Source organism: Physeter macrocephalus, chromosome 10, assembly GCF_002837175.3.
Source record: "Physeter macrocephalus isolate SW-GA chromosome 10, ASM283717v5, whole genome shotgun sequence".
NCBI lineage: Eukaryota > Metazoa > Chordata > Mammalia > Artiodactyla > Physeteridae > Physeter > Physeter macrocephalus.
Window position 1 is genome coordinate 72,487,090 of NC_041223.1, and position 25,955 is coordinate 72,513,044.

The 25,955-nt window shown below is 38.1% G+C and overlaps 2 protein-coding genes across 13 annotated transcripts in view; one reads left to right on the plus strand and one right to left on the minus strand.

Annotated features, from left to right (window-relative positions):
• The window catches only part of SNX14 (sorting nexin 14), an 85,094-nt gene that overhangs the window by 56,300 nt on the left and 2,839 nt on the right, over positions 1-25,955 (plus strand). For 5 of the 12 annotated variants that reach the window (XM_007111432.4, XM_007111436.3, XM_007111435.4 and 2 more), the window contains 11 exons: positions 3,227-3,310; positions 4,687-4,787; positions 7,034-7,145; positions 9,259-9,299; positions 9,427-9,546; positions 12,497-12,620; positions 12,895-13,059; positions 13,236-13,331; positions 15,607-15,698; positions 16,371-16,427; positions 17,384-17,585. In XM_007111432.4, the coding sequence (XP_007111494.1) occupies positions 3,227-3,310; positions 4,687-4,787; positions 7,034-7,145; positions 9,259-9,299; positions 9,427-9,546; positions 12,497-12,620; positions 12,895-13,059; positions 13,236-13,331; positions 15,607-15,698; positions 16,371-16,427; positions 17,384-17,422 (1,031 nt within the window). In that variant the 3' untranslated portion in view covers positions 17,423-17,585. Of the gene's footprint in view, positions 1-3,226; positions 3,311-4,686; positions 4,788-7,033; positions 7,146-9,258; positions 9,300-9,426; positions 9,547-12,496; positions 12,621-12,894; positions 13,060-13,235; positions 13,332-15,606; positions 15,699-16,370; positions 16,428-17,383; positions 17,586-18,631; positions 18,753-19,019; positions 19,087-25,955 lie in introns of those variants that run through there. The other 7 variants (XM_028494673.2, XM_028494677.2, XM_028494675.2 and 4 more) reach the window with 3 other exon arrangements.
• LOC102982144 (3-hydroxyisobutyrate dehydrogenase, mitochondrial-like) lies at positions 19,011-21,652 on the minus strand. Its single transcript, XM_055087637.1, has one exon. The coding sequence runs from the start codon at positions 19,902-19,904 to the stop codon at positions 19,014-19,016; it is 891 nt and encodes a 296-aa protein (XP_054943612.1). The 5' UTR covers positions 19,905-21,652; the 3' UTR covers positions 19,011-19,013.

Here is a 25,955-nt window from a genome sequence, read left to right on the forward strand (position 1 = left end):
GATCGAACCTGGGCCCCCTGCAGTGGAAGCGAGGAGTCCTAACCACTGGACCGCCAGGGAAGTCCCTAGTCTAGGCACTTTTCAAACTGCTGTTTTTTGCTGGGGCTTGGGGTGAGTGAGACCCCCCACAAGAACCTTTTAAAAGGGGAATCTCAGTTTCCTGTAGCACTTTGGGTCCCTTGAATATCAGTCCCATTGGTTTTCTTTTCTTTTTTTTTTTAAATTTTATTTATTTTTGGCTGCGTTGGTGTTTGTTGCTGTGCCCGGGCTTTCTCTAGTTGCGACGAGCGGGGGCTGCTCTTCATTGCGGTGCGTGGGCTTCTCATTGCAGTGGCTTCTCTTGTTGCGGAGCACGGGCTCTAGGTGCGTGGGCTTCAGTAGTTACGGCGCGTGGGCTCAGTAGTTGTGGCTCACGGGCTATCTTTTAGATTAGCGAATGAGTCTTCTTACATGTAGTCTAGGCACTTTGTTTTCTTTCCTTTTTCTTTTTTTTTTGGCCGCACTGTGCGGCTTGCGGGATCTTAGTTCCCTGACCAGAGATCGAACTTGGGCCCCCTGCAGTGGAAGCGAGGAGTCCTAACCACTGGACCGCCAGGGAAGTCCCTAGTCTAGGCACTTTTCAAACTGCTGTTTTTTGCTGGGGCTTGGGGTGAGTGAGACCCCCCACAAGAACCTTTTAAAAGGGGAATCTCAGTTTCCTGTAGCACTTTGGGTCCCTTGAATATCAGTCCCATTGGTTTTCTTTTCTTTTTTTTTTTTAATTTTATTTATTTTTGGCTGCGTTGGTGTTTGTTGCTGTGCCCGGGCTTTCTCTAGTTGCGACGAGCGGGGGCTGCTCTTCATTGCGGTGCGTGGGCTTCTCATTGCAGTGGCTTCTCTCGTTGCGGAGCACGGGCTCTCTCTTCATTGCGGTGCGTGGGCTCCTCATTGCAGTGGCTTCTCTTGTTGCGGAGCACGGGCTCTAGGTGCGTGGGCTTCAGTAGTTACGGCGCGTGGGCTCAGTAGTTGTGGCTCACGGGCTATAGAGCACAGGCTCAGTAGTTGTGGCGCACGGGCTTAGCTGCTCCGCAGCATGTGGGATCTTTCTGGACCAGGACTCGAACCTGTGTCCCCTGCATTGGCAGGCGGATTCTTATCCACTGCGCCATCAGGGAAGTCCTCCATTGGTTTTCTAAGCCAGGCATTTTGGGGGCTCACCTCTCCAGTGTCGATCCCAGGGATTGGGGTGCCTCTTGTGGGCACCAACTCCCGCACTCCTCTGGGAGAAGCACCAAACTGGTGAGATCCCTCTCTGTTGTGTGTTGCTGTGCTGGGGGTAAGGTTTTTGCCAAGATTGTGTCTCTGCCTTTCTTACCTGTCTCGATGTGGTGCTTTTATCCTTTGTTGTGGAGAAGTGGTTCATCTAATTTTTAGACCTTTTTCAGAGGACAATGATCCATATGTAGCTGTAAATATGGTGTGTCTGCTGGAGGTACTGAGTCTAGCATCTTGTTGCACTGCCATCTTGGGGACCCCCCACATATAAAATTTATGTAGAGATGTAGTAACGTTTATCACCTTTTGAAAGTTTTATATATGATATACTTTAAAATATTTTGGGAGTATACCTTTGTTTTTGCCTTTTGGACAATCGTCTTTAATTTTTCTGCTTTTATTTTTAAAAGTTTGGCTTGATTTAGCATAAAATGAAAATATCTTAAAACTTGTATTCTAAGATAATTTTTGTCAGCAGTGCTGCAGACTTTTTTTTTTTTTTTGCGGTACGCGGGCCTCTCACTGCTGTGGCCTCTCCCGTTGCGGAGCACAGGCTCCGGACGCGCAGGCTCAGTGGCCATGGCTCACGGGCCCAGCCGCTCCGCGGCATGTGGGGTCTTCCCGGACCGGGGCACAAACCTGTGTCCCCGGCATCGGCAGGCGGACTCTCAACCACTGCGCCACAAGGGAAGCCCATTGTACTGCAGACTTTTACTGTCAATGTAATGTGCTCTCAGGAAGCCATGCCATATGAGAGGGAAAAAAAAGTGTATCATTTAAATACTACATTGATCTTATATGTATAGCAGAATAGCAATTTCAGGATTTTAAAAACCAAAACTAAATATAATATAGATCTTTCAAGATCAGTGTTGAAGAAGAAAAATAGGATTTTCTTTTTGTAGGCTGTAACTATATCAGGTTGATTTTCCTGAATACAGGTGTTGTTTTTGGGTTGTTGTGGGTTTAGTTAACTCGATCCACTCCATTTCCAAATTTATGCTAGGATGACATGAGTTGCTAATAATAGGCATTAATATTTTGGGGGTGCTTACTCTGTGCTGTGCACTGTACAAAAAGTGCTCAAGGTAGATTATTTAATGTTAGAGGTACAATTATTTTTATTATAAGCAAACTAAAGCACAGCGAGGTTAGGTGTTTGTTCAAATTCACATAGTTAGTAAATGGGGGCTCTGGGATCGAAATAGGCAGTGTGACCCGACTCACTCTTTAAACCTTTGCTTTGTGCTGTCCAACTTTCTAGTCACTAGCTATGTGTGGCAGTTAAAATTAAATTAATATTAAAATTTCAGTTCCTTACACTAGCCACATTTCAAGTGATCAGTAGCAATGTGTGGCTAATAGCTACTATGTTAGTTCAGATAATATAGAACATTTTCAGAATTGCAGAAAGTTCTCTTGGATAGTGCTGTTCTGTACTGCATTAGATCAGGACATTTGTTAAGTATTTGAGACCTCCAAAATGGAGTACAACTTTTTATTAAAGGCATTATTTTTGTGACATTTAAAAATTAAGTGTAATTACATACTTTCTTGAAGTTTCTGTAAGCTCTCTGATTCTGTTGTAGGAAAAAGTATGTATATTATTGCAATAACCTCATAAATAGGTGAAATTTATCAATCTCTTCTAAGTAACTTCAAATTAAAGAATGGGGTAAAATATGTTAATAATTTGATGTCACTAAATAATAAGTTATTATTATTATTATTTTTGGCTGTGCCATGTGGCATGCGGGATCTTAGTTCCCTGACCAGGGATCGAACCTATGCCCGCTGCAGTGGAAGTGTGGAGCCGTAACCACTGGACCTCCAGGGAATTCCCAAGAAATAATACATTTTTAAGACTGGAATAATTTCCAGCTTTGTATACTTAATGTTATAAATAGTGCATTCTTTTAGTAGTATTTTGTAAAATTGTTTATTTCTCAGTGTGTATTCATTCATTTTGCAGTTGGGCATGAGCCTGAACATTGGTCTGTCTATAGAAGATACCTTGAATTCTATGTACTTGAGTCAAAACTAACAGAATTTCATGGTATGTTGTCCTTTTTGTATAAAACATTACATTTCAGCATTAGCCTTCTTGTTTTCTGAAATGACTTTCTAATTTTAAGTAACTGTACTAAGGAAGTGTAACAGTGACACTTGTGTATACTACCAGTAATAATAGGAATGTACTGTTTTTATCTCATTTCTGTTTATTTATATTTTTAAAGTTTTTACAATGCAAATTTATTGCTTTTCAAGCAATAATGATATTAAAATTTAAAAGACAGTGGCAGAGAATTTAAACCAGGCATTTGAGTTGCTCTTTTGTCTTGCCATCATCTTTCTGTGGTAAACATGTTTCTATGCAACATGACAAATGTTTTGATTTAGCTCTTAGATTTCGATATGGAAAAAAACCCTTGTAGTTGTGTGTTTCTTTTAAGGGTAGATCAATCAGAAAAGCAGAGCACTCTTTCTTTTCAGTCGTCCTCTCACCTCTCAGTCTCTCTTATCTGTCCATTTATTTTAGTTAATATTAGGTTTATAGTCATGAAGTATTTCTAGTCATTTTGTATGTAAATTGCTGAGCTTGAATTGTGTATTCTGAATCTTTTGATTTTAGAAAAGTTCTGCGGTGTGTCCCCCGATCCAAATTCAGGTTGGTTCTGAGTTGTAAAGGGCAGGGAAACTTCTCTACTCTGCTATAAGAGCAAAACCCACAATAAGGAGATTATAGAAAGATAAAAAATACAAGGTCCCACTCCATACATTTTTGTCTAGATTTTGAGTTTGTACTTGTCCTTAAATGGTTTTCTCTTTGCCTTTGCCAGTCTGGTACAATGCCATCCTTGTCTTGGTTTTTCTCTGAGACTTTTCCTTTTGATTTAGAGTTGAGAAAAGATCATTTATCTCCGTAATTTAAAATCCTGGACCAATCAAAGTTGGTTGGATTCCCAACAATATTTTTCATTTTTGGTACTAAAATGTCCAAAGTTGGCCCTATCTGAGAAAACATGTCCATGGTTTTTAAATTTTGTTTTTAAGCTTATATAGCATTGACAAAATGCTGCCATTTTCTCCGTGAGAGAGTAGGTATTTCTTCAGTAAGATTTTGTCTAATAGAATCCCACCAATTTCAAAATAATCTCATGATAAGTTTTTGAAGCTTTTTTGCTAGTATAGAAGGCTAAATAAATCTGTGTCACCGAAGGGTGGTGATATTTTGGGTATTAGTAGACTCAAGTTCTTTGGTCTGGTCTTCTGACTTTTGAAGCTCTCTGATTTTATCAAAATTATATAAAGGATAATGCCACATCTCTACAAGGCAACACTGGGAATGTGAAGTTGCCATAGTAAATTATAAATTAGGTTTTAAAAATAATAGCAGAACATAGTAATAACTTTCGTATATATTAATTTCAGGCACATTTCCTGATGCCCAGCTTCCTTCCAAGAGGATCATTGGCCCCAAAAATTATGAGTTCTTAAAGTCTAAGAGAGAAGAGTTTCAGGAATATCTACAGGTACAGCTCCAACTTAATTTAAAACATCCTCTAATTTGTCTCTTTTTCTCTTGTACATACATATGTGCTGTGTCTTAACAATACCTGTCAATGTGGATTTCTAGAATCCTTTACTAAAAAATTTTTTCCCATGTGGAAATGAATTATTGTCAAGAGTACTTTTTAAAAAAAATTTGATAATCAGTGAAATGCCATATATTTTCTTGGAGGAAAAAGGTCTTGTATTGGGCATAGTTTAAAACTTTTGATGTGGGAAGTTAGAGAGAGAAAAAGAGAGTGAGAGAGAGAGGAAGAAAAAACTTTTGATGTAAAACATTAAATGCATTCTAAGAATACTGGTTTTTTTTTTCTTATTTTTTGTTTGATTTTGTGTTTAGCACTTTCTGAACTCTGGAATTTTCCCCTCCTGTTTTATTAATTTTTTTTTTTTTTTGCAATCGTACATTTTTTTAAAATTACTTGGGATCTCCTGACTCTCTACCATTCACCACTTGGAAATGAATTCTGTTTTTCTCCGTGTGTGCACAGTGTGTTGTGTAAACAATGCAATTGCTATTTCCATTGTTGGTGCAGTCTGCTTAAAAGTTACCTACTTGAGACTCCTCCAAAATTAATGACCATTCTCCTTTAATCAAGTGAATAAGACCAAAAACTGGATAATTTTATTTGTTTTATTTTTTAAAAATCTCCTGGACTTCCCTGGTAGTACACTGGTTAAGAATCTGCCTGCCAGTGCAGGGGACACCGGTTTGATCCCTCGTCTGGGAAGATCCCACATGCCGTGGAGCAACTAAGCCCATGTGCCACAACTACTGAGCCCACGTGCCACAGCTACTGAAACCTTCATGCCTAGAGCCCGTGCTCCACAGCAAGAGAAGCAACCACAATGAGAAGCCGGTGCTCTGCAATGAAGAGTAGCCCCTGCTCTCCACAACTAGAGGAAACCTGTGCACAGCAACGAAGACCCAACGCAGCCAAAAATAAAAAAAATTTAAAATCTTTATTTGGACATGGAATTTTGTAGTTTTTTTTTTTTTTTTTTTGCGGTACACGGGCCTCTCACTGTTGTGGCCTCTCCCGTTGCAGAGCACAGGCTCCGGACGCGCAGGCTCAGCGGCCATGGCTCACGGGCCCAGTCGCTCCGCGGCATGTGGGATCTTCCCGGACCAGGGCACGAACCCATGTCCCCTGCATCGGCAGGCGGACTCTCAACCACTGCGCCACCAGGGAAGCCCTTGTAGTTTTAATTAAGTGTTAATTCAGTTAAATTTGGATGCCTTTTAGCCAACAATAAGTACTTTTTAAATTAAAAATATTCAACAGTATAAAGGGGTATTTACATTATATTTTCTGTATTTGAGCCAATGAATACCTCAACCCAGAAGGTATTTTTTCCATAACTTTTTGGTGGTATAAAAATTGAAATATGATACAAACATTAACTATTGCAAAGATATTTGAACACAGCATATGCTAGTGTTAACCTGTGGTTTTGTTGATATCATTAAACCCATTATTTGAACTGACTAATTCTTTCTAAGATTTAGAAAACCTCATTCTAGAAGAAATATTTTTTGGTAATATGGAGTTAAATGTTGCAGTACTGGTATTTCATTTTTAACTCTTTCATAGTTACAAAACTGAATATTAGGTAAGACTGGGTTAAATCTCTCTTTAAAATGTCAGTTTGTCTTGTAAGAAAAAATAGTGTTGCAAGCAGATCAGGCAACAGAGTCTCCAAGTTATTTCACATTTCAACGTTTAGTTCTCTGCAAAACCCTTTATACCAGCTTCCTTTAATTATCAAGATAGATGTATGATATTGTAATACTTATTTTATAGATGAGAAACTGAGAAATAATGTTAGCTAATGTTTAATCTTCCTTCCTGTGTATCAGGTACTGTGCCTTATCTAACAACACTATAAGTAGGTAGTGTTATCTTCATTCTACACTTGAGGAAACTGACTCTTAGGCAATATACGAACTTTTCTAGGGACACCTAGCTAGCAAATGGAAGAGCAGAATTCAAACCGATTCATGTCTGACTATAGAGGTCTTACCCTGTTATATGATACTATTCTTTCTATAAATGTGCTTTGTTATTATTCTGAATATGAAATAGCTTTTGAGGATTTAAAATTGTTTTCTTGGTTAAAAAAATCATTTTAATGTAGTTTTCATCGCTCTTCTAGATTGTTAAAACTGTTTTTTTTTTCCCCTTTCTTTCTGTTTTCGTTCATCAAGAAACTTCTGCAGCATCCAGAATTGAGTAATAGTCAACTTCTGGCAGATTTTCTCTCCCCTAATGGTGGGGAAACACAATTTCTTGATAAGATACTACCAGACGTAAATCTTGGTAAGTCAATTTAAATAATCATATAGAAGAGGATAAACTGAAAAGAAAAGAAGCAGTATTTTCAAATTAATTTAGAAAAATAATTTATAGAGTGAAGCCATGTATCAAAACTGAGGGACTTCTTATATACTGTTAATGGGAATATAAATTTGAAAACCACTTGTAACTTTATTGGAGTATAATCTATAAAAATATTGAATCACTGTGTTGTACACTTGCAAGTAATACAATATTGTAAATCAACTATACTTCGATTAAGAAAAAAAGGAAAACCACTTGGAAAAACATTTTGGTGTAAAACTGAATGACCCAGCAGTTCCTCTCTGAGATATACACTCTAGAGAATCTTGTATTCATATTTAAGAATGTTGTTAGCAGCATTGCTTATAGTAGCCTAAACTGGAAATAATGCAAATGTTCATCAGCAATAGTGTAGACATAAATTATAGTAGTTTCACAAAATGAATACTTAGAGCAATGAATACCCATGGCATGTAGCTGCTTGGAACAGTGTTGATAATCTTAAAAACATGATGTTGAATGAAAGAAGCAAGAGGCAGAAGAATGTATGCAGCATGATTCCTTTTATATAAAGTTCAGTATAGACTAAGCAATAAGATAAGCTGGAAAAGTTTGAATAAAATTTTTAAATACCATAATGGAAGAGAAGCAGTGTTTCTAAATATGTTTTATATAATGTCATCTTAAGTATATATAGAACTAAATGAATAAATATTACAAGTGGGCATTTGGCTTTCATCTATATCTCTCCAAATTAATACATATAGTTGAGACAGAATATTTGGTGTGTGTCTTATCGAGGGAAAATAAGAGAACATTTTGTATTTGGTTATACATAATGTTTAGGAGTTAGAATTAGGTAGACCTGGTTTACTGACTAGGTTTGACTGAAGAAGAAATGATCAAAAAATAATAAAATTTAAAAAAAATATTTCAGATGTGGAAAACACAATATATTGGCTTCAAAATGTTTAAAAAGGCAGAATTAAAATGAATAAACATTTAATCAAGTCTCCAAAATAAAAAAAAAATGATGATCCAGGTTTCTGTTTATACAACTGGATGAATGCTGTTACTTGCTGAGATATGGAATAAATTTAGAGTAGTTCTGAACTTGTTGAGTTTATAGAATCCAGTTGAAGTTTTATAAGGTGGCCAGGAGAGAGGCACAGAATAGAGATTTGTATGTTATTTGAAATCAGATTGCGCAAAACATTTGGCTCAGGAAGAGCATGTAGAAGAGAGAAGCACAGGATGCAACACTATAATTCAAAGAACTTGGGAAATTCTGAGGTGGGAGGAGTAATTTATGGGGGTACCAAAGGAGAAATAGCCTGGTGAGAGGGTTGGAGGTTTGCATGTTATAAAACAATATCTATGTTATTTTTCATTAACATGCCTTTTGCTATTGCCATTAGAGTCTATTTTTTTCTAAACCGGACTGAAAGAAATTTAAGGTATATTAATCAACTTTGACTGATTTTTACAATCATTTCTAAATGCTTGAGAAAATCTCATGATGTTTGATATTTTATAATAAAGGAACCTGGAGATACGATCAAGGCAAAATTCTGGCAAACAGGATTAGAATATATATTCTTAATCTAAAGCTGAGAATGCAAACTATTCAAATAGCCAATTTAAATAGTGTAGCAATTTTTAGAACTTCTTTTTCCTTTTGACTAACTTTTGCATACTTTTAAATATCTTTATATATTTACCATTGCTTAAAATGTTTTGAAAACATTTCAATGAAAAATTTCAAATATACACAAAAGTAGAGAGATTTGTATAGTGAACTCCTTATCCCTTCAATAGTTATCGACACTTGGCTTGTTCCAGCCCTTCACCTGCCTCTCACCCCACTGGATTACTTTAAAGTATCCCAAATGTTGTATCTATAAATAGTTAAGACTACCTAATTTATTGTAAATTTTTGTTACGCGTGAAATGGTCAATTATAAATTTTTTTTTACCATTTTGCTTTTTACTTGGCTGTTTAGTGTTTTAAATTACCTAGTAAAGTATTTATATGAGCAGTTATGAGGTATATTATGCCTTGTTAAAATTAATATTTTACTTTTAATTGCAGGGAAAATTATAAAGTCTGTTCCTGGAAAACTAATAAAAGAGGTGAATAACTGATTTATGTGCATTCTATAAAATGATAGTTATAAGCATATTTAAATAGCAATAAATTTTAATGGATTATATGATAATGAAAATCATAATCTTGATTTTTATACTATGATCTCCACAGAAAGGTCAGCATTTGGAACCTTTCATCATGAATTTCATTAATTCTTGTGAATCTCCAAAGCCTAAACCAAGTAAACCAGAACTGACCATTCTCAGCCCTACTTCAGAAAATAATAAGAAGGTACTGTGCATTGCCTCAGAGAGCCATTAAGTTTGAAGCTGTCCTACTTGAGATGACTTTTCCATTATAGGGAGAATCCTGTGTTAATGAAATGTATGGGACTTTATATTTTCCTTATGTGGAAATTAATTGCACAGTATAAGGAGTATATGTAGTTGCTTCGTTCTTTGCTTTAAACGGGGTGTTTCTTTTTTTTTTCTATAAATTTTATTTATTTATTTTTGGCTGTGTTGGGTCTTCATTGCTGCGCGCGGGCTTTTCTCTAGTTGGAACGAGCAGGGGCTACTCTTCATTGTGGTGCGCGGGCTTCTCACTGTGGTGGCTTCTCTTGTTGCGGAGCACGGGCTCTAGGCACATGGGCTTCAGTAGTTGTGGCTCGCGGGCTCTAGAGCGCAGGCTTAGTAGTTGTGGTGCACGGGCTTAGTTGCTCCGCGGCATGTGGGATCTTCCCGGCATGTGGGATCTTCCCGGACCAGGGTTCGAACCTGTGTCCCCTGCATTGGCAGGCAGATTCTTAACCACTGCGCCACCAGGGAAGTCCGGGGTAAGTGATTCTTTAGAAACTGTATTTGTAAACTATCATTTCTGTATTTTGGGGAATGTTTAAAAGTGGTTTTCTTACGCTGTAAATCAACAACTTCCAGTAATCAAGGAATTAATTGCTATAATACATTTATTTGCTGGTATTATGTATTTTAATGGCTTATAAAATATTTCATCCATTCATTGAACAAATACTTTATTGTGTGCCTGCTATGGAGAGCTCGGCACTGGGAATATAAAGATAAATTACCTGTCTGCAAGAAGCTTATTAGTTTAGTGCCAGAGTAGGACCCAGTATGGGGAGCTATGTGAGCTCAAAGAACAGTTCCCCTGCCAAAAAAAAAACCCTTCATTTTGTTTATTACTATAAAGGGTATCTTTAATTTTTTTCACTTTATAGGGTTATTGTTGGTAAACAGTAATACAGTTGATGGTTGTGTATTGATTTTTAATTCAATAATCTTGCTAGACTTGTATTAATTTTAGTAACATATCTATTAATTCTTTTAGATTTACACATGCAAATGATGGCAGTTTTCTTTCATTCATGGCTAGGACCTGCTATACAAAGGGAATGATTGCAGTGTTTCACCATTAAATAATAAATAGTGTAGCTTTTTTTGTAGAAATCCTTTATGAGGTTAAGGAAATTTAAGTCCATGTTTATGGGTGTACTTAGCCTATAATTTTTCTTTCTCATTGTATCCTTGTCAGGTTTCGGTATTAAGGTTATATTAACCTTTTTCTATTTGCTGGTAGAATTATAATTGGAATTATTAGTGCTTTGAATAAGTGATAACCTGTTGATAGTCATTTAAGCCTCAAGTTTTGTTTGTGGGAAGTTTTTTTTAAAAACCAATTTAATTTCTTTTATGATTATAATATTCTTCAGGTTTATTATTTCATGAGTCAGATTTTGATAAGTTATATTTTTAAAAAAATTCTCCATCTTATCTAAATTTGAAAAATTTTGGCCTGAAGTTGTCAATAATATCCTTTTTTCTTTTTGTTTTCTCTGACATCTATAGTTATGTCCCCTTTTATTCCTGACATTTTTTGTCTTTTTCTTTCCTTTTCTTTTTTCTTTTTTGATCAATCTTGCCAAAGGCTTTGTCCATTTTATCATTTGGTTTTGTTGGTCTTTTCTATCAGTTTAAAAAAATTGTTTTAGATTTATTTATTTATTTATTTGGCCACACAGCGTGGCTTGCAGGATCTTAGTTCCCCGACCAGGGATCGAACCCAGGCCCTTGGCAATGAAAGCACAGAATCCTAACCACTGGACCACCAGGGAATTCCTTATCAGTTTTTTTTTTTAGTTCCTTAATTTCTGCTATTTGATTATTATTATTATTATTATTATTTTTTGTGTGTGTGTGTGTGTGTGGTATGCGGGCCTTCCTCTGTTGTGGCCTCTCCCGTTGCGGAGCACAGGCTCCGGACACGCAGGCTCAGCGGCCATGGCTCACGGGCCCAGCCGCTCCACGGCATGTGGGATCCTCCCATACCGGGGCGCGAACCCGGTTCCCCTGCATCGGCAGGCGAACGCGCAACCACTGCGCCACCAGGGAAGCCCCGATTATTATTAATGATAATAGACTTTTTGGCATATTTTTGGGGTAAGGAGGGCTGAGATTTAGTTGCATTTTAGCATTTTTGCTATAAGTAATTCTTCATATCTTGTTTTTGTCATATATTAGGCCTTTCTGAGCTTTGACTGTTATTGTCCAAATAAACTTTGCTTAAAGCTTAATGTTCACCTCTAAACATCCTTTAATTAAATAGTGATTTATAACCTTTAAATCATGTTAGAATTAAAATTAGCTATTACTGATGTTTTTATACATCTTTATATAGTTATGTTCATTTGCTCCTTTTGGTGTAAAAAATCAAAGGGGTTCTTCATAGACAATGATTTTCTGTTATGTCTAAAATGAAAGTAGATTTTTATTTAATATTCTGGCCCCCCCAAAATATTGTATTTTTAAATTCAGTTTTGGGTGTAAATGTGGAATTTGGGGGTCAGATCTTTTTTTTTTTTTTTTTTTTTGCGGTACACGGGCCTCTTACCGCTGCGGCCTCTCCCTTTGCGGAGCACAGGCTCCGGACGCTCAGGCCCAGCGGCCCTGGCTCACGGGCCCAGCCACTCCGCGGCATGTGGGATCCTCCCGGACCGGGGCACGAACCTGCGTCCCCTGCATCGGCAGGCGGACCCTCAACCACTGCGCCACCAGGGAAGCCCTGGGGGGCAGATCTTAACCTCTCTGATATTGTAGGGTTTTTTTTAATATTCTCTTTTGATTGAACAAAGTTTAAACGCCTTTGCTCTGTTATCACCTTACCCTTAGTAATTATTATCAGCAGGTGTAATAAACTATATTTTTTATTATTTCAACTTTTACTTTAGCTTTTCAATGATCTGTTTAAGAATAATGCAAACCGCGCTGAGAATACAGAAAGAAAGCAAAATCAGAATTATTTTATGGAAATGATGACTTTAGAAGGAGTCTATGATTACCTGATGTACGTAGGTAAGATATCTGTGGTTACTGTTAAAAACTGTTTCTCATTCATGTATTTTATTTTTGCTGTGATGCAAATTAATGCTCTTGACTATTGCTCCATTATAATTTTTTTTAATTGAAGGTACTTTTTAAAATAAGAATTCCGTGTATATAATTGATCTTGAACATATTAAAGTTATTAGTGTTTACAAAGGAAATACTGACCATTTCTATTTTTTGCATTGGAAAATGTTCAGCTATCTATTTACCTTAATGAAGTGTTCTCTGTGATCCTTCTCAGGACGGGTGGTTTTCCAGGTTCCTGACTGGCTTCATCATCTCTTAATGGGAACTCGAATCCTCTTTAAAAACACCCTGGAAATGTACACTGATTACTATCTTCATTGTAAACTAGAACAGTTATTTCAGGAGCACCGTTTGGTTTCACTCATAACACTTCTCAGAGGTTTGTATTTTCTCATGTGTTTGTTTCATGTTTTGAGTACTCTTAAGGATTTTAATTAGACCTAAAAGAGCGAAAGTCTTGCTTTTCTTTGTCTTATTAGTATTTCCACCATGAGGAAATACTTTGTATATAATAGGTGAAAATTCCAGCAAATGTTTCTTTTTGTCTCTTTTTAGATGCTGTATTTTGTGAAAACACTGAACCTCGCTCTCTCCAAGATAAGCAAAAACGAGCAAAACAGACTTTTGAAGAAATGATGAATTACATTCCAGGTAATGTAATATTTAAAAAGTAGTTTAATATAGATTAGCACTCTTTTGAGGTCATGATGTATAGTAATTATTGAGGCTAATTTTTACTGTGAGTTTTAATTTTAGAAATAGTTACAAAAACCAATTAAAATTAACTCAATTGGTTAAATAAAATTTGGTTTTTATGATGTTAGCACTAAGAACTTTAAGGTAAGGCTGTTTCTACTCACACAATAGTTGGATTCTTTCAATAACTTAGAATCAGACTGATCAAAGCGATAGGTTTGTGGGACAGTTGGAGTCCTGCTCAAGCACTTCACCAGAAGAAGAGCTAAACTAGTTTGTGTGAGTGAAAGGTCAGAATTCATTCATTCATCCCAAGTTTATTGAGCACGTTCCATGTGCCAGGCACTATGCAGAGTGCAAGGGATATAAAAATCGTACTTGGGTAGCTCAGTCTGGCAGGAAGGTAGACATACAAACAAAACATACATGTGATTATAGAGCCATGTTCAAGTTACATAGTATCTCAAAGGAGGAGGGTGATCCCCTCTTTTATAAAGGAGGTAGGCTTGGGCCACTAAATGAATGAATGGTAGTAACCCCTTACTGAGATGGGAAACATGAGGAAAAAACGTCAAGAGGTCAAAGCAGAGGATATTTAGTTTAGGACATTTTGAATATGAAGTGCCTATACATTATTCAGGAGGAAATGTCTAGTAAGCAATTAAATATCCAGGTTTGGAAATTGGAGGAATGATGATATAGGATAAAGATATGGGAGTCATGTGTGAGTGGGTAATAATGCCCAGGGAGAAAATATAGAGTAAGAATTGAAGGTACCTTCGCGAGTTCTCATCATTGAAAAATGAGTCTCAGAATGATCCTGCCACTCTGTGTGAAGACAGTTAAGTTAAACCCCTGGTCTGAGTGTGGAAGTGAACCACAGCTGTTTGTGAGTGAATCTTCTCTAGGTATATAACGAAGTAATTTCTTACTTCTTTTGTATTATAGTGACCTTTAGCATTTATGGTTTTAACAATCTTAGTTTTAATAACAGTCTTAGTTTTAACAACATGGAAAGCCAGTGAATGTAATAATTTTTTATTTTGCTCAGGCATGAATTTGAATCACATCTACTTCACGACTTCCATTTGGGAAGAAGTAATTTAGCTACTGAGGAAGCTTAGCATGCTTTCTGTTGTCCTCTACTCATTTCTTCCTTAGTGATGAAGAATCTGAAAGGATCGTTTATTTTTGTCCATTATGCTTCATGCATATTAATTGGGAAATTCTGTGTAGTATTGGTGAATGAAAGGATTCACAAAGACGCATAAATATCAAGGATCTACTAAACTTATTATAAATTGAATTTGGCTTTTGCCTCTCAGAGTTAGATTTACCTTATAAAAGCAAACATAAAATGAGAATTTTCCACGAACAGCATTAAGAGTTTCATTATGATTGGAGTGGAAAGGACAAATATTTGAGCACCTTGTTTACTGAAGAATAATTTTCTTTACCTGCTTGGAGGAAAACATTTAGCACAGATTTTAATAAGAACTGACTCTGTGGTAATAGGAGTGATACATGACAGCTGTGTAGTCATACATGAATTGAAACTTTTGGGACCCTAAATTAGTGTGTAAACATTTTCCCAAAAGATTGTTCTTTAAGATAGTTAATACTAATTATGCAAAAAGTACAGAAATAAAGTGGTCATATTCATTGAAGAGAGTCTGTATTCACCATAAAATTAAATTAATTATTTAAAATATTAAGATATTCAAATATTACGAAAGTATAGAGAGTAAAAAGTAGAAGCCATCCTGTCCCCACCGTGCAGAAGTAGCTACGAGCCCCCGTTTGGTGTTAATCCTCACAGACAGTTTTTATGTATCTCTATACCTGTATGTACAAATGTACGTGCATAATTTTAGCATTTTATTTTGCTTGTTTTACTTGAATGGGATAATAAAATATGTATTATTTTCCAACTGTCTTTTATCAATTAATAGTATAAGCAGATTTCTTTCCTGCAGCATTCCCCAGAGCTTGCAGTATGCATTGTGCATTGTGAATCTCCCAAAGGAGGATTCCCGATACTGCATTTCTCAACTTGACCACAGAACCCTTTTTTCCAAGAGCTTCTTGCCAGAACACTGATTTAGGAAATGCTAATTTACAGTTTTTGCATAATATCCGGGAAAGAGAGTGGAGATTTTGCCTTATGATCCAGTAAATGATAAGTCACTTTATAATATAAAATTGTTTCACATGTGGCTTTCTTGTTTAGATCTGATAGTCAAGTGTATTGGTGAAGAAGCCAAGTATGAAAGCGTCAGACTTCTTTTTGACGGTTTACAGCAGCCAGTTCTCAACAAGCAGGTAATATTCATTAAAGCAGGTTGACTAGTGTTGGCTAGGTTTAGCGAATGACACAGTAGGGTGTCTGGTATATTATTAACTGTGAAGTGATGCTATACTAAATGAAGGCAATGTAATTCAAACATTCAGATAGGAAAAAGTATCTTTGTTAATAACTCTCTTTTGCTGATTACCTTCTTTTCTTTATGACATGAACTGTTTTAAAGTAAATATATATTCACTATAGAAATTTGGAATATACTAAAAGTTCATGAAAAAAGTAAAAATTTAAATATCAAGAATTCCATCATTCATTCAGGTTACATAGAATAACCACAGTTAACATTTATAGTCTGTTACATAGCCCGTTGAGATCTTAATACAGTTACAATTTTGTATCCTGCTTGTTTTCTTTAAAATTGTTGTTACATATATAAAATGTTTAACATAAAATGAATTATGAGGAATAATAGTAAAATGAACTCATGTGTATGTAAAACTCATCTTAAAAATAGAACATTATGGATACTATTGAAGCTACTACTTTTGTGCTTGTTTTATATTGTCAGTTTTATTCCCTGCCTTCCACTTTAGTGGTAACCATAGTCCTGAATTTGTGTTTATCGTTTTTATGGGGTTTTTTGTTTTGTTTTTTGTCTAATGCCTTAAAAAAATTTTTTTTTGGCGTTTTAGCTGACTTATGTTTTATTGGACATTGTGATACAAGAACTGTTTCCAGAGCTCAATAAGGTAATGAAAAGTAGCAATTTTTCTTTATGTTTTTAATGGTATGCTGGCATTTATTTTAATTAGAGACATAAAAATTAAGGAAACCCTTGTGATTCTGATCATTTTAAAAATGAACACCCTTATTTTCTTCATTCGACATGCTCAAACATAGAGTGGATTTTGGGAGATAGGAACTGAATAGCCTCTGCCTTGACTTCCTCCCTTCCCAGTTACAGTCAGATAGGGACACTATACCCTGTAGGGCCTTTCCAGAGGAAGGTGTGAGTTTACCTCCTAGCAGTAGGATGGGCCAAGCTCTGCAGGCTATCATCTGCAACACTGAATGCTGTGTAACTCAGACTTGAGCATTTTTGAAGCAGTTGAGCTTATATGAACCCAAGAACACAAAATGAATTGGAATTGGAGGATGCTAATATTATTATTATATTGAATCTTGAGGATTTTGAGTTTTGAGCATTGCTTTTTACTGTTTTTATTTTTTGACTAATCCCTTTGGTCAGAGGAAATAACTATTCAAGATTGTGATACAGCAATGAAATGTCAGTTTCATAGAGGAAACCAGATTTGGACTATTTACCTATTGAATACAAGCTTTCAAGTTATGGCAGTATTAAATGTATATTAAAACAGGGTGGCAGTTATGGATAGTTTGTGTTCAGTTTACATGGGAATCAGTACCAGGAAACCTCCAGCTCTCTGCTTGAGACTTTATGAGGTCTATCGTTATACCTTGCCATTTTTCTCCTCTCTAAAACGTAAATATTATCTGTGGCATAGGCAAGCTCATTTCTTGTGGATACACACACACACACACACACACACACACGCACACACACACACACACACAATATCTTAGGTTAGGATTTTAATACACTGAAACTGTTAGGCAGTTTACAAATGAACTCTGGTTTGTTTGTTTTCTTCTCTTCTATTAAATAGATTTCTTTTTAATTTAGGTACAAAAGGAGGTTACCTCTGTGACATCCTGGATGTAACATTTGGATTTGGGATAGAATAACCAGTTGAAATGTCTGCTATGCTAGTGTAGTAGATACGTGCTGTTTTTTCTTTTACTTTTGTATATTCTTGTATATATCATGTAATTCAGTGTCTGAAATTTTGATTTTGTTTGTTTCAATAAAGACTAACACGGACTTAGTAATGATGAAAAGTGATTGGGTCTCATAGCCTCCTTTATGAGTTTTTCATAGCAAACAAGGGACTTCTTACTCCTGCTGGATGATTGACAGGTTATATATAGCCCTTTTGGGTGTAAAAACTGAGTACTTAAAGATATTTGTGTGATTCAATGTGTGATTGAAATTGCATTTCATTGAACGTATATAACTGTATTCCAAAAACTCATATAAACAATTTAGTCAAGTAGATTTTTGGTTTATGTTGTCTCTCCAAAAGAAAAATATGAATTAACTGTATTCTTTGAGGAAAGTTAAATAATTATTTTTAAAGTTTCAATGTTGAGAATTCTACTCATAATTTCTTCCCATGATATGCTTTTCTCCTTCAACCACATTTGTCTTTCAAGAGTGGGCGTTTTGTGTTTGGTTATTGGCTGTAGTGTTCATTCAGAATATATTTATTGAGTTTCAGCCATGTATCAGGCACTGATAATGTGGGAACTCTAAATATAATTTGGAAAACTAACCCATTTAATGGTACTATTCATGTATATTTTTCAAAAGCTTGTAAAAATGGTCATTAGATATTGTAAATTTTTTAAAGGTTTTGCCAGTAGTTCTATTATCTTTTTAAAAAATTATCAGCATAGAAATTTATTTGAATTCAAAATAATATGATTATATTTAGGATAATATAATAATTCTCTAAAGCACATATCATCGTTGGCTCTGAGACAGTTCTAAAGATGTCATTCTTTTGAAGTCAAAATGTAGTAAGAATGTACAAGGAAGCAAAAATATAAAAAATAAGTTTGCTAAATATTGGAAGTTGTTATAAGAGGGGCACACCAAGGTAATGTAACAGAGTTCAAGTTATATAGCATGCAGCAAGGAGTTCTCTTGCTTTATCAACTCCTGGAAAATAAACCGGTAACCTCAGAATGCAAGAACACCACCACTGGGTTAGCAGGAGAAACTTTCTGAGGGACGCAGGGAGTAGTAATTCACTATACTTCTCCTTTCTCTAACTCCTTGCCTCACACCGATTTCTTTTCTTTCCTCCAGGATAGGTTTTATCCCTTGGAAAAAAAATGTGGTTTTCTTTGTAAAGTGGCCTAAATAATATCCTGATTGAAGTGGGCAACATTTTAACTGACGATGCTCAGGAATCAAACTTTTGAAAAAGGTCAGTCAGCTTAGGGACCATCAGTGGCTTGCAGAAAAAAAAATTCAGACAATATGTGTTTGCTAAATAGATAAAAAGAAGAAGCAGTTAAAAATGGGTGGAAAATCCCAGGGTTTATTGTGACCTAGACAATCAGAAGCAGACAGGTGACCTTTGATTAAGCCCATTTACTTGTGGAGTGAGCTGTGAGGGGCTCCAAGATAGAGGTTGGTTTCCAACAGTGTCCACAGCCAAAGGGCAAACTCAGAACGTCTCCTTGTCTCATAGAAACCGGAACATGGATGAGAAGTCTTTTTTGGAGTAGCCCTTCGAGCACGTCATCCTGTAGATCTGATGGGCCTGACTGCCCAGAAGGATTGGGCTGTTCGTGCTGGCAGCAGAGTCCTGTGCTAATCCCAGATCCTTAGCCATGAGTGTTGTTCTGAATCCACCCTCATAGCGATTAGCCAAGGGAACTCCATCCATCACCCCAGGTACAGGATTATAAGTGTCACTTGACCAACATTGTCCTGAGCTCATATTTAGGATTTTAGCCAAGAGTTTTGGGTCAAGCCCTAACCTGATTCCCAGATGCATGGCTTCAGCAGTCCCAGTCATACTAATAGCTAACAGCAAGTTGTTGCAGATCTCCGCAGCCTGCCCAGTCCCAGCAGCTCCACGCCACGCCACATTGCAGCCCACGCACCCCAGCAGCTCTTGGGCAGCAGCAGCAAATTCTTCTGCGACTCCTCCCACCATAAACGTGAGGCTCCCAGACCGAGCAGCTCCCACACCACCGGAAACAGGGGCATCCATGAAAACTGCTCCCATTTTCTCAACTTCTTTGGCCAATTCGTTCAAAACCATAGGATCAACAGTACTGGAATCTATTAAGAGTGAGCCTTTCTTCACTTTTTTTAGAACTTCATTTGCTCCAGAACAAGCTTCTATTGCATCGATGCTGGTGGGCAACATTGTAATAATTCTGTCAGCTTTTTCGGCTGCGTCTGCCGGGGAAGACACTACCTGTTCCCCTGCATCTAGAAACTCTTTGCATGCATCAGGGAACACATCATCAGTAATGAGTGGATAGCCACGTTTCATGAGATATTTTGCCATTGGATTCCCCATGTTGCCTACTCCAGTGAATCCAACTGGAGTCTTAGAAGCCATTGACCTAGAATACACCGCTGCAAGGCTGGCCACCGCCGGTTGCTGCCGGCAGCTCCACTACCGGAGGCCAGAGGCAGCTCCATGGAGCCGTAAGGAGGCTGCCATGCTGCCCCCGCCCCGCCTCCCCACGGTGACCTCCGTGGCTCCCAGCTCACCTACTGGCTGCTAGGGTGCGTGGGCTATTATCTTTTTAATTGCTTAAAAGTTCTAGACTGTGTATGGGTTTCTTTGAATCGGTGCTTTACTACCAAGCCTTAAACATTTACTAGTTTCTCAGGGACAGGTGGGAAATTAATCAGTCTAATTCTTCACATTTAAAAATCCATAGCATTTTGCATATTATTATTGAAAGTGTCATGGTGAACTGGAAAAATAAAATATGTACAGCCCTTTTATGCCATCCTCACCTACTTTCCTATAAATTGTGGTATTTTGTTTATGTAGATGAGAAAAACATTCTTATGAGTGTATCAAATGGCCTGGGCTACCATGATAAAATACCATAAATGGGGTGACTTAACAGAAATTTATTTCTCACAATTCTGGAGGCTGGTAAGTCCAAGATCAAGGTGCCTGCAAGGTAGGTTTCATTCTGAGACCTCTTCCCTTGGTTGTAGATGGCTGCCTTTTTTCACTGTGTGCTCACATGACCTCTTTGTGCGAGCGTGTGGGAAGAAAGAGATCTTTCTCTCTCTGCTTCTTCTTATAAGGCCACAAATGCTATTGGGTTAGGTTTTATGACCTAATTCAACCTTAATTACCTCCTAAAGACCTCATTTCCAACTGTAGTCATACTGGAGTTTAGGGTTTCAGCATGTGAATTTTAGGACACATGTAAATCTATAGCAGTGAGTGAGCTCTGTTTAAAGAAAATGTGCTGTATAAAAATCTACAAATACAAAATCATTCGCATAATAAAAGGGAAAGGAACTAGATGCATTCTCTGTTGGCCAGGCATTTTATATCACATTTCACCATCCAATAACTGTGAGGTGGTATTATTCCTGTTTTATAGATAAGGATAATGAAGCCAGAGAGAACAGTAAAGTTGGAATTCAAACTTAGGTCTGTCTCTAGTCTTCGTGCTCATGTCATTGTTGACCCATGAAAGGGGCCTTTATTTCCAAAAGCGGTCACTCTGGATCCCTTTAAAAAGTAAGTTCCCCTGGTGCATTTCAAATATTTTACTTTGCACATTCCTTTCTATCCATCTCTGTGTGTGTCTTGTAGTGCCTGAGTTTCACATTTTGAAATGTGTTTATAGGAATAACTCTCTGTTTCTGGTTGGGGGATAAAATGAAATTAAATAGATGGGAAGACACTTTGAAATTTATAAAGGACATGATAAATTTGTGTTATAAGTATAATCATTTAGCTGTAGATAGCAGAAAATTCTGAGAAATGGTTGAAAGCAAACATATTTATTGACTTCCTAAAAACCGTTAGATTTTACAATAAAAAATCAGAAGTCTAATTTGCCACTGTTCTTTGCAGACCGTATAATGATATATATACAAGTTGTAACTTCAGATATGGTCAACGTTAGAATAAAAATGACCAAAAAAAAAAAAAAAAAATGACCGACTGACTAAATGAATGAGCAAACATCTTGCTAGTCTACTCCACTTCCATTTCAAAGACTATGTTCTTTTTTATGTATCCAGTAGTGTCTTCAGTGTTGCTAGATACGTAAGGAGAAATCCCTAACCTGAGGCCTATGGCCCCTAGAAGATCGTCAAATCCAGTGAAAAATGTTTTTTTTATTTCACTATTTTTTGTTAATTTGATGTTTATGATTTTTTTCTATCAAATTATATTAAAGTATTATTCCAAGTAATGGATGTGGCTGTACTCCAATAAAACCTTACTTGTGTAAAGCAATGGCAGGCAGGATTTGGCCCTTAGGCTGTAGTTTGCTAATTCCTGATGTGGAAGAACAAAAACAAGGAGGGGAAAGGGATGTTATTAGAAAAATTATAATCACCTTCATATTAGGGAGTGGCAAGGGGGAGGCTACAAGATTTACTCTTTGGAGAAAGGCATCTGTCCTTCTTGGGGAAGACTTAATTGGCCTTTTGGTTGCAGAGGGGTTAAAGAAGAGTCTAACTGCTCTGCATAATGAAAAGGGTGTTTAGGTGGAGAAGTTATTTTCTTAATTGCCTATTTTCTCTGGAGGGGCTGATACCGGAGAAAAAGGACTGTGTGGCTTTTGGACTGAGTCAGGAGGGTGGCAGAGAGGCAGGAGAGAAGGAATAATGCGTGACTTATTCACCTTATTCTACATGTGTGTATTGAGTGCTCACTATCTGCCAGGCAGTTTTAGATGCCAGGGATATATTTGTGCATTTATAAGCTTACATTTGAACCCAGGGAGACAGACAATATAAACAATATAAATAAGAAAACAGTGTATAGTATGTTAGAAAGTATCAAGTGCTCAGAAGAAAAATAAACTGAAAAGGAAAATAGAATGGTATGGGTGGAGGTTTGCAGTTTAAAATAATGTGTCCGGGACATTGTAGAAAAGACTGGAACGAGGTGAGATATCAAGCCATGCAAATATTAGGGAGCCCATATTTCAAATATTTGGAAATAGCAAGTGCAAAGGTTTGAGTGGGAGTGTGCCTGTTTTGTAGAAAGAGTAGCAAGGAGATCAGTGTGGCTACATCATGGTGAGTGAGGGGAGATAATGTCAGAGAAATGATGGGAGACAAGATCACAAAGGACCTTGGAAGCCATTGTGATAACTCACTTTTACCTGGTGTATGACGGAAAGATTTTGAGCAGGCGAGCAACTATATTGTGATAGAATTACTTTGGTTACTGCATTGGGAGTGTTGAGAACAGACTAAAGAGTAAAAGTAGAGACAAGGAGCTCATTTAGCAGGCTGGTGATGTAATTCAGTTGAAATGACAGTGATTTGGATCAGGGCAGTACATGTGGAGTTTTCGTGAAGTTGAAGTCTTTCGTTCTTAAGTTAGGCAACAGAATTTACTGATGGACAGGTTGTAAGTTTGAGAAAAACGGAGCAGCCAAGGATGACCCCAAGGTTCTGCCTGAGCAATAGGAACGATGAAGGGTCTGTTAAATGAGCTGAGGGAGATTGTGACTGGCACATGTTTTGAGGGGAAGATCAGGAATTCATTTTTGGACATGTAAAGTTTGGGGGGCCTATTAACCTTCTCACATAGAGATGCCAAGTAGGCAGTTGTATTTATGAGTCTGGAGTCCATGGGAGGGGTTAAAATTTTTTTTTTTTTTTTTTTTGTGGTATGTGGGCCTCTCACTGCTGTGGCCTCTCCCGATGCGGAGCACAGGCTCCGGACGCACAGGCTCAGCGGCCATGGCTCACGGGCCCAGCCGCTCCGCGCCACGTGGGATCTTCCCGGACCGGGGCACGAACCCGTGTCCCCTCCATCGGCAGGCGGACTCTCAACCACTGCGCCACCAGGGAAGCCCAGGGGTTATAAATTTGAGAGTCACCAGGATCAAGATGTAAAACTGGATGACAGCACCGAGAGATTAAGTGTAAATAGAAGAGAGAAGCAGTCCAAGGACTGTGCCCTGGGGCTCTCCAGTGCTTAACACTAAGAGAGCTGAGAAGGAACCCCAGAAAGGACTCCCAAGTGATGGCTTTGGTCGATGCTTTTTAGGAGCATTGATATCTCACACTGAGTTGTAAGTTTTCTTCTTCATTGTAACTGCCTCCATTTATGCCCACTTAACACTTCAACATTATGCTAGCTGCTCTTGGGAGTGAAGGGAGTACTGTATCCATGTTTGGGGACAGTGCGTGGCGGAGAAAATGGGTACGGCCTGGAGACTTAACTTTTTAAAAGTGGCTCAAATGTCTGAAAAAATGGGTGACATTGAAATTTCTTTATAAGGAAATGTGTTTTAGGTAATTTTCTGAAGTTTGTCAGATCCATTTTCGTCGTACAAGAATGAAAACTGCATAATTTTCCCTGAGGGATTTTATTCATGTTACTTAATGTCTGAACTGTTCTTCCTATTGAACTTCCCTCCCTCCTCACCACACACACACGGGTGCTCAGGGGAGCTTTTTGACATTTTCTCCTAGTGTGGGCTAGTTTAATCTCTTGATTGTAAGTGACGGAACTCAACTCAACTTTGCTTTAGAAAAAGACAAGAGAAATAACATTTTTGTCCATGTAACCCAACTACAGAAAGGCAATAATGGGGTTGTCCTCAGTATGACTTACCCAGCACTTGAATAGTGTCAGGACTCTCTGTGGACATATGTCCATTTCTTGTCTCAGCTTCTGTCGTGTTAACTGTTATTCTTGTGGATGCCTTCATGTCGGAGAGGACGGTTAAACAGACTGTGGAATCATGTGATGATACAGAGGGGCAAAGAGGGAGCTTGTCTCTCTCTACATCTATACCCATATAAAACCTTGTGGAAGGATTCTTTTTTTTTTTTTTTTTTTTTTTTTTTTTGTGGTACGCGGGCCTCCCTCTGTTGTGGTCTCTCCCTCCCGTTGCGGAGCACGGGCTCCGGACGCGCAGGCTCAGCGGCCATGGCTCACGGGCCCAGCCGCTCTGCGGCATGTGGGATCCTCCCAGACCGGGGCACGAACCCGGTTCCCCTGCATCGGCAGGCGGACGCGCAACCACTGCGCCACCAGGGAAGCCCTGGAAGGATTCTTATTGTCTTGGCTTGCCTGTCCCTGGACCAGTAACTCAAACCAAGATGATCAGGCACTGTAACTGTGAGGCCTAGGTCATGTGCTTCCACCAGAGCTAAGAGATTGCTTCTGTAATTAACTGTCCCACCAGAACTACCTGGGATAGAAGAGGTTGAGTGTCTCCCCAAAATGGGGGCTCTTTCCAGGAGTGGGAAGAGATGCTAGATTGGCAAATACATGCATGCGTTTCTGTTTTCAGATGTGAATTTTAGCTGTCACTTCCACTCAGCTGTGAACAGTCCAAGTGCCAGGATGTGTCTTTCTCACCCCTGTATCACCTGTGCATAGTCCAGCAGCACCTGGCACTAAGCAGGTGATGGGCAGAAAAAGACTAGTTTGTGGGGGGATGGACACAAAAAGACTAGGTGAGTTGAGGTGGAATGTACGCGCAGGGAGTTAAGAGGCGGGGGTGTGGCCTGCGATCTAGGTCCCTCACCTCTCTTACGGCTGTTGCCAGAGTGAAAGACATGTTGAGACCAGGGCACATGCCTCTCTCTCTGTGATCCTGAACCAGTGCCACAGGTAAGGTGATCATGTCAGCTAAGCTCAGGACACTGGTGACTCATGTGCAAACTCACAGATTTCTGAATCAGATAAAAGGCATTTCAGGAGAAGGAGAAAGCAGAGAGAGGTGTTGGAGAGAAAGGGAAAGGGGCTGCTATAGAGGTCTAACTGCTGAGAAGTTGTAAGGGAGCACGAAGACTGAAATTGATTTTTTTTCCCAAGTAGCCACAAAAACAAGAAAAGTTATACTGAATGCGGCCAAAGTATTGAATAATGAAAGGACATTAAGTATATAAGAGATAACAGCTGTGTGGACACTGACAGATACACTTAAGTTGAGGAGGGCCGGTGAGCTGGGCACCAGAGGGAGGGAGAATAGCCCTGCTGAAGGACTGCATTCTGTTGAACTGTACCAAGTGCTCACTCTTTCAATTTTCTTTTTTTTTTTTTGGCCACACCGTGCAGCTTGCAGGATCTTAGTTCCCCGATCAGGGATCGAACCCGGGCCCCGGCAGTGAGAGTGCTGAGACCTAACCACTGGACCACCAGGGAATTCCCTCAATTTTCTATACTGATGAAAAGTTTAAAGATGTTCATGTAGTCTTATAATAAGTAGATTAATGATCTTTTGTAAGTGACGTGGACTAGTGTTAATTTTTACAGTCTATTAATATTTCTAATAGTTGTACACTCTCCTCCCTCTGTTAAGGGACCTCTGGCATTAAGCTGTGGCTGGTATCTAGTGGAGATTAGCAGTTGTCTCAGCTCTGGGATTGAGCCCACTGGTGTCTCTTGATCTAGATTTGAAGGAGATGACTAGTAATTTATTACAGTGAA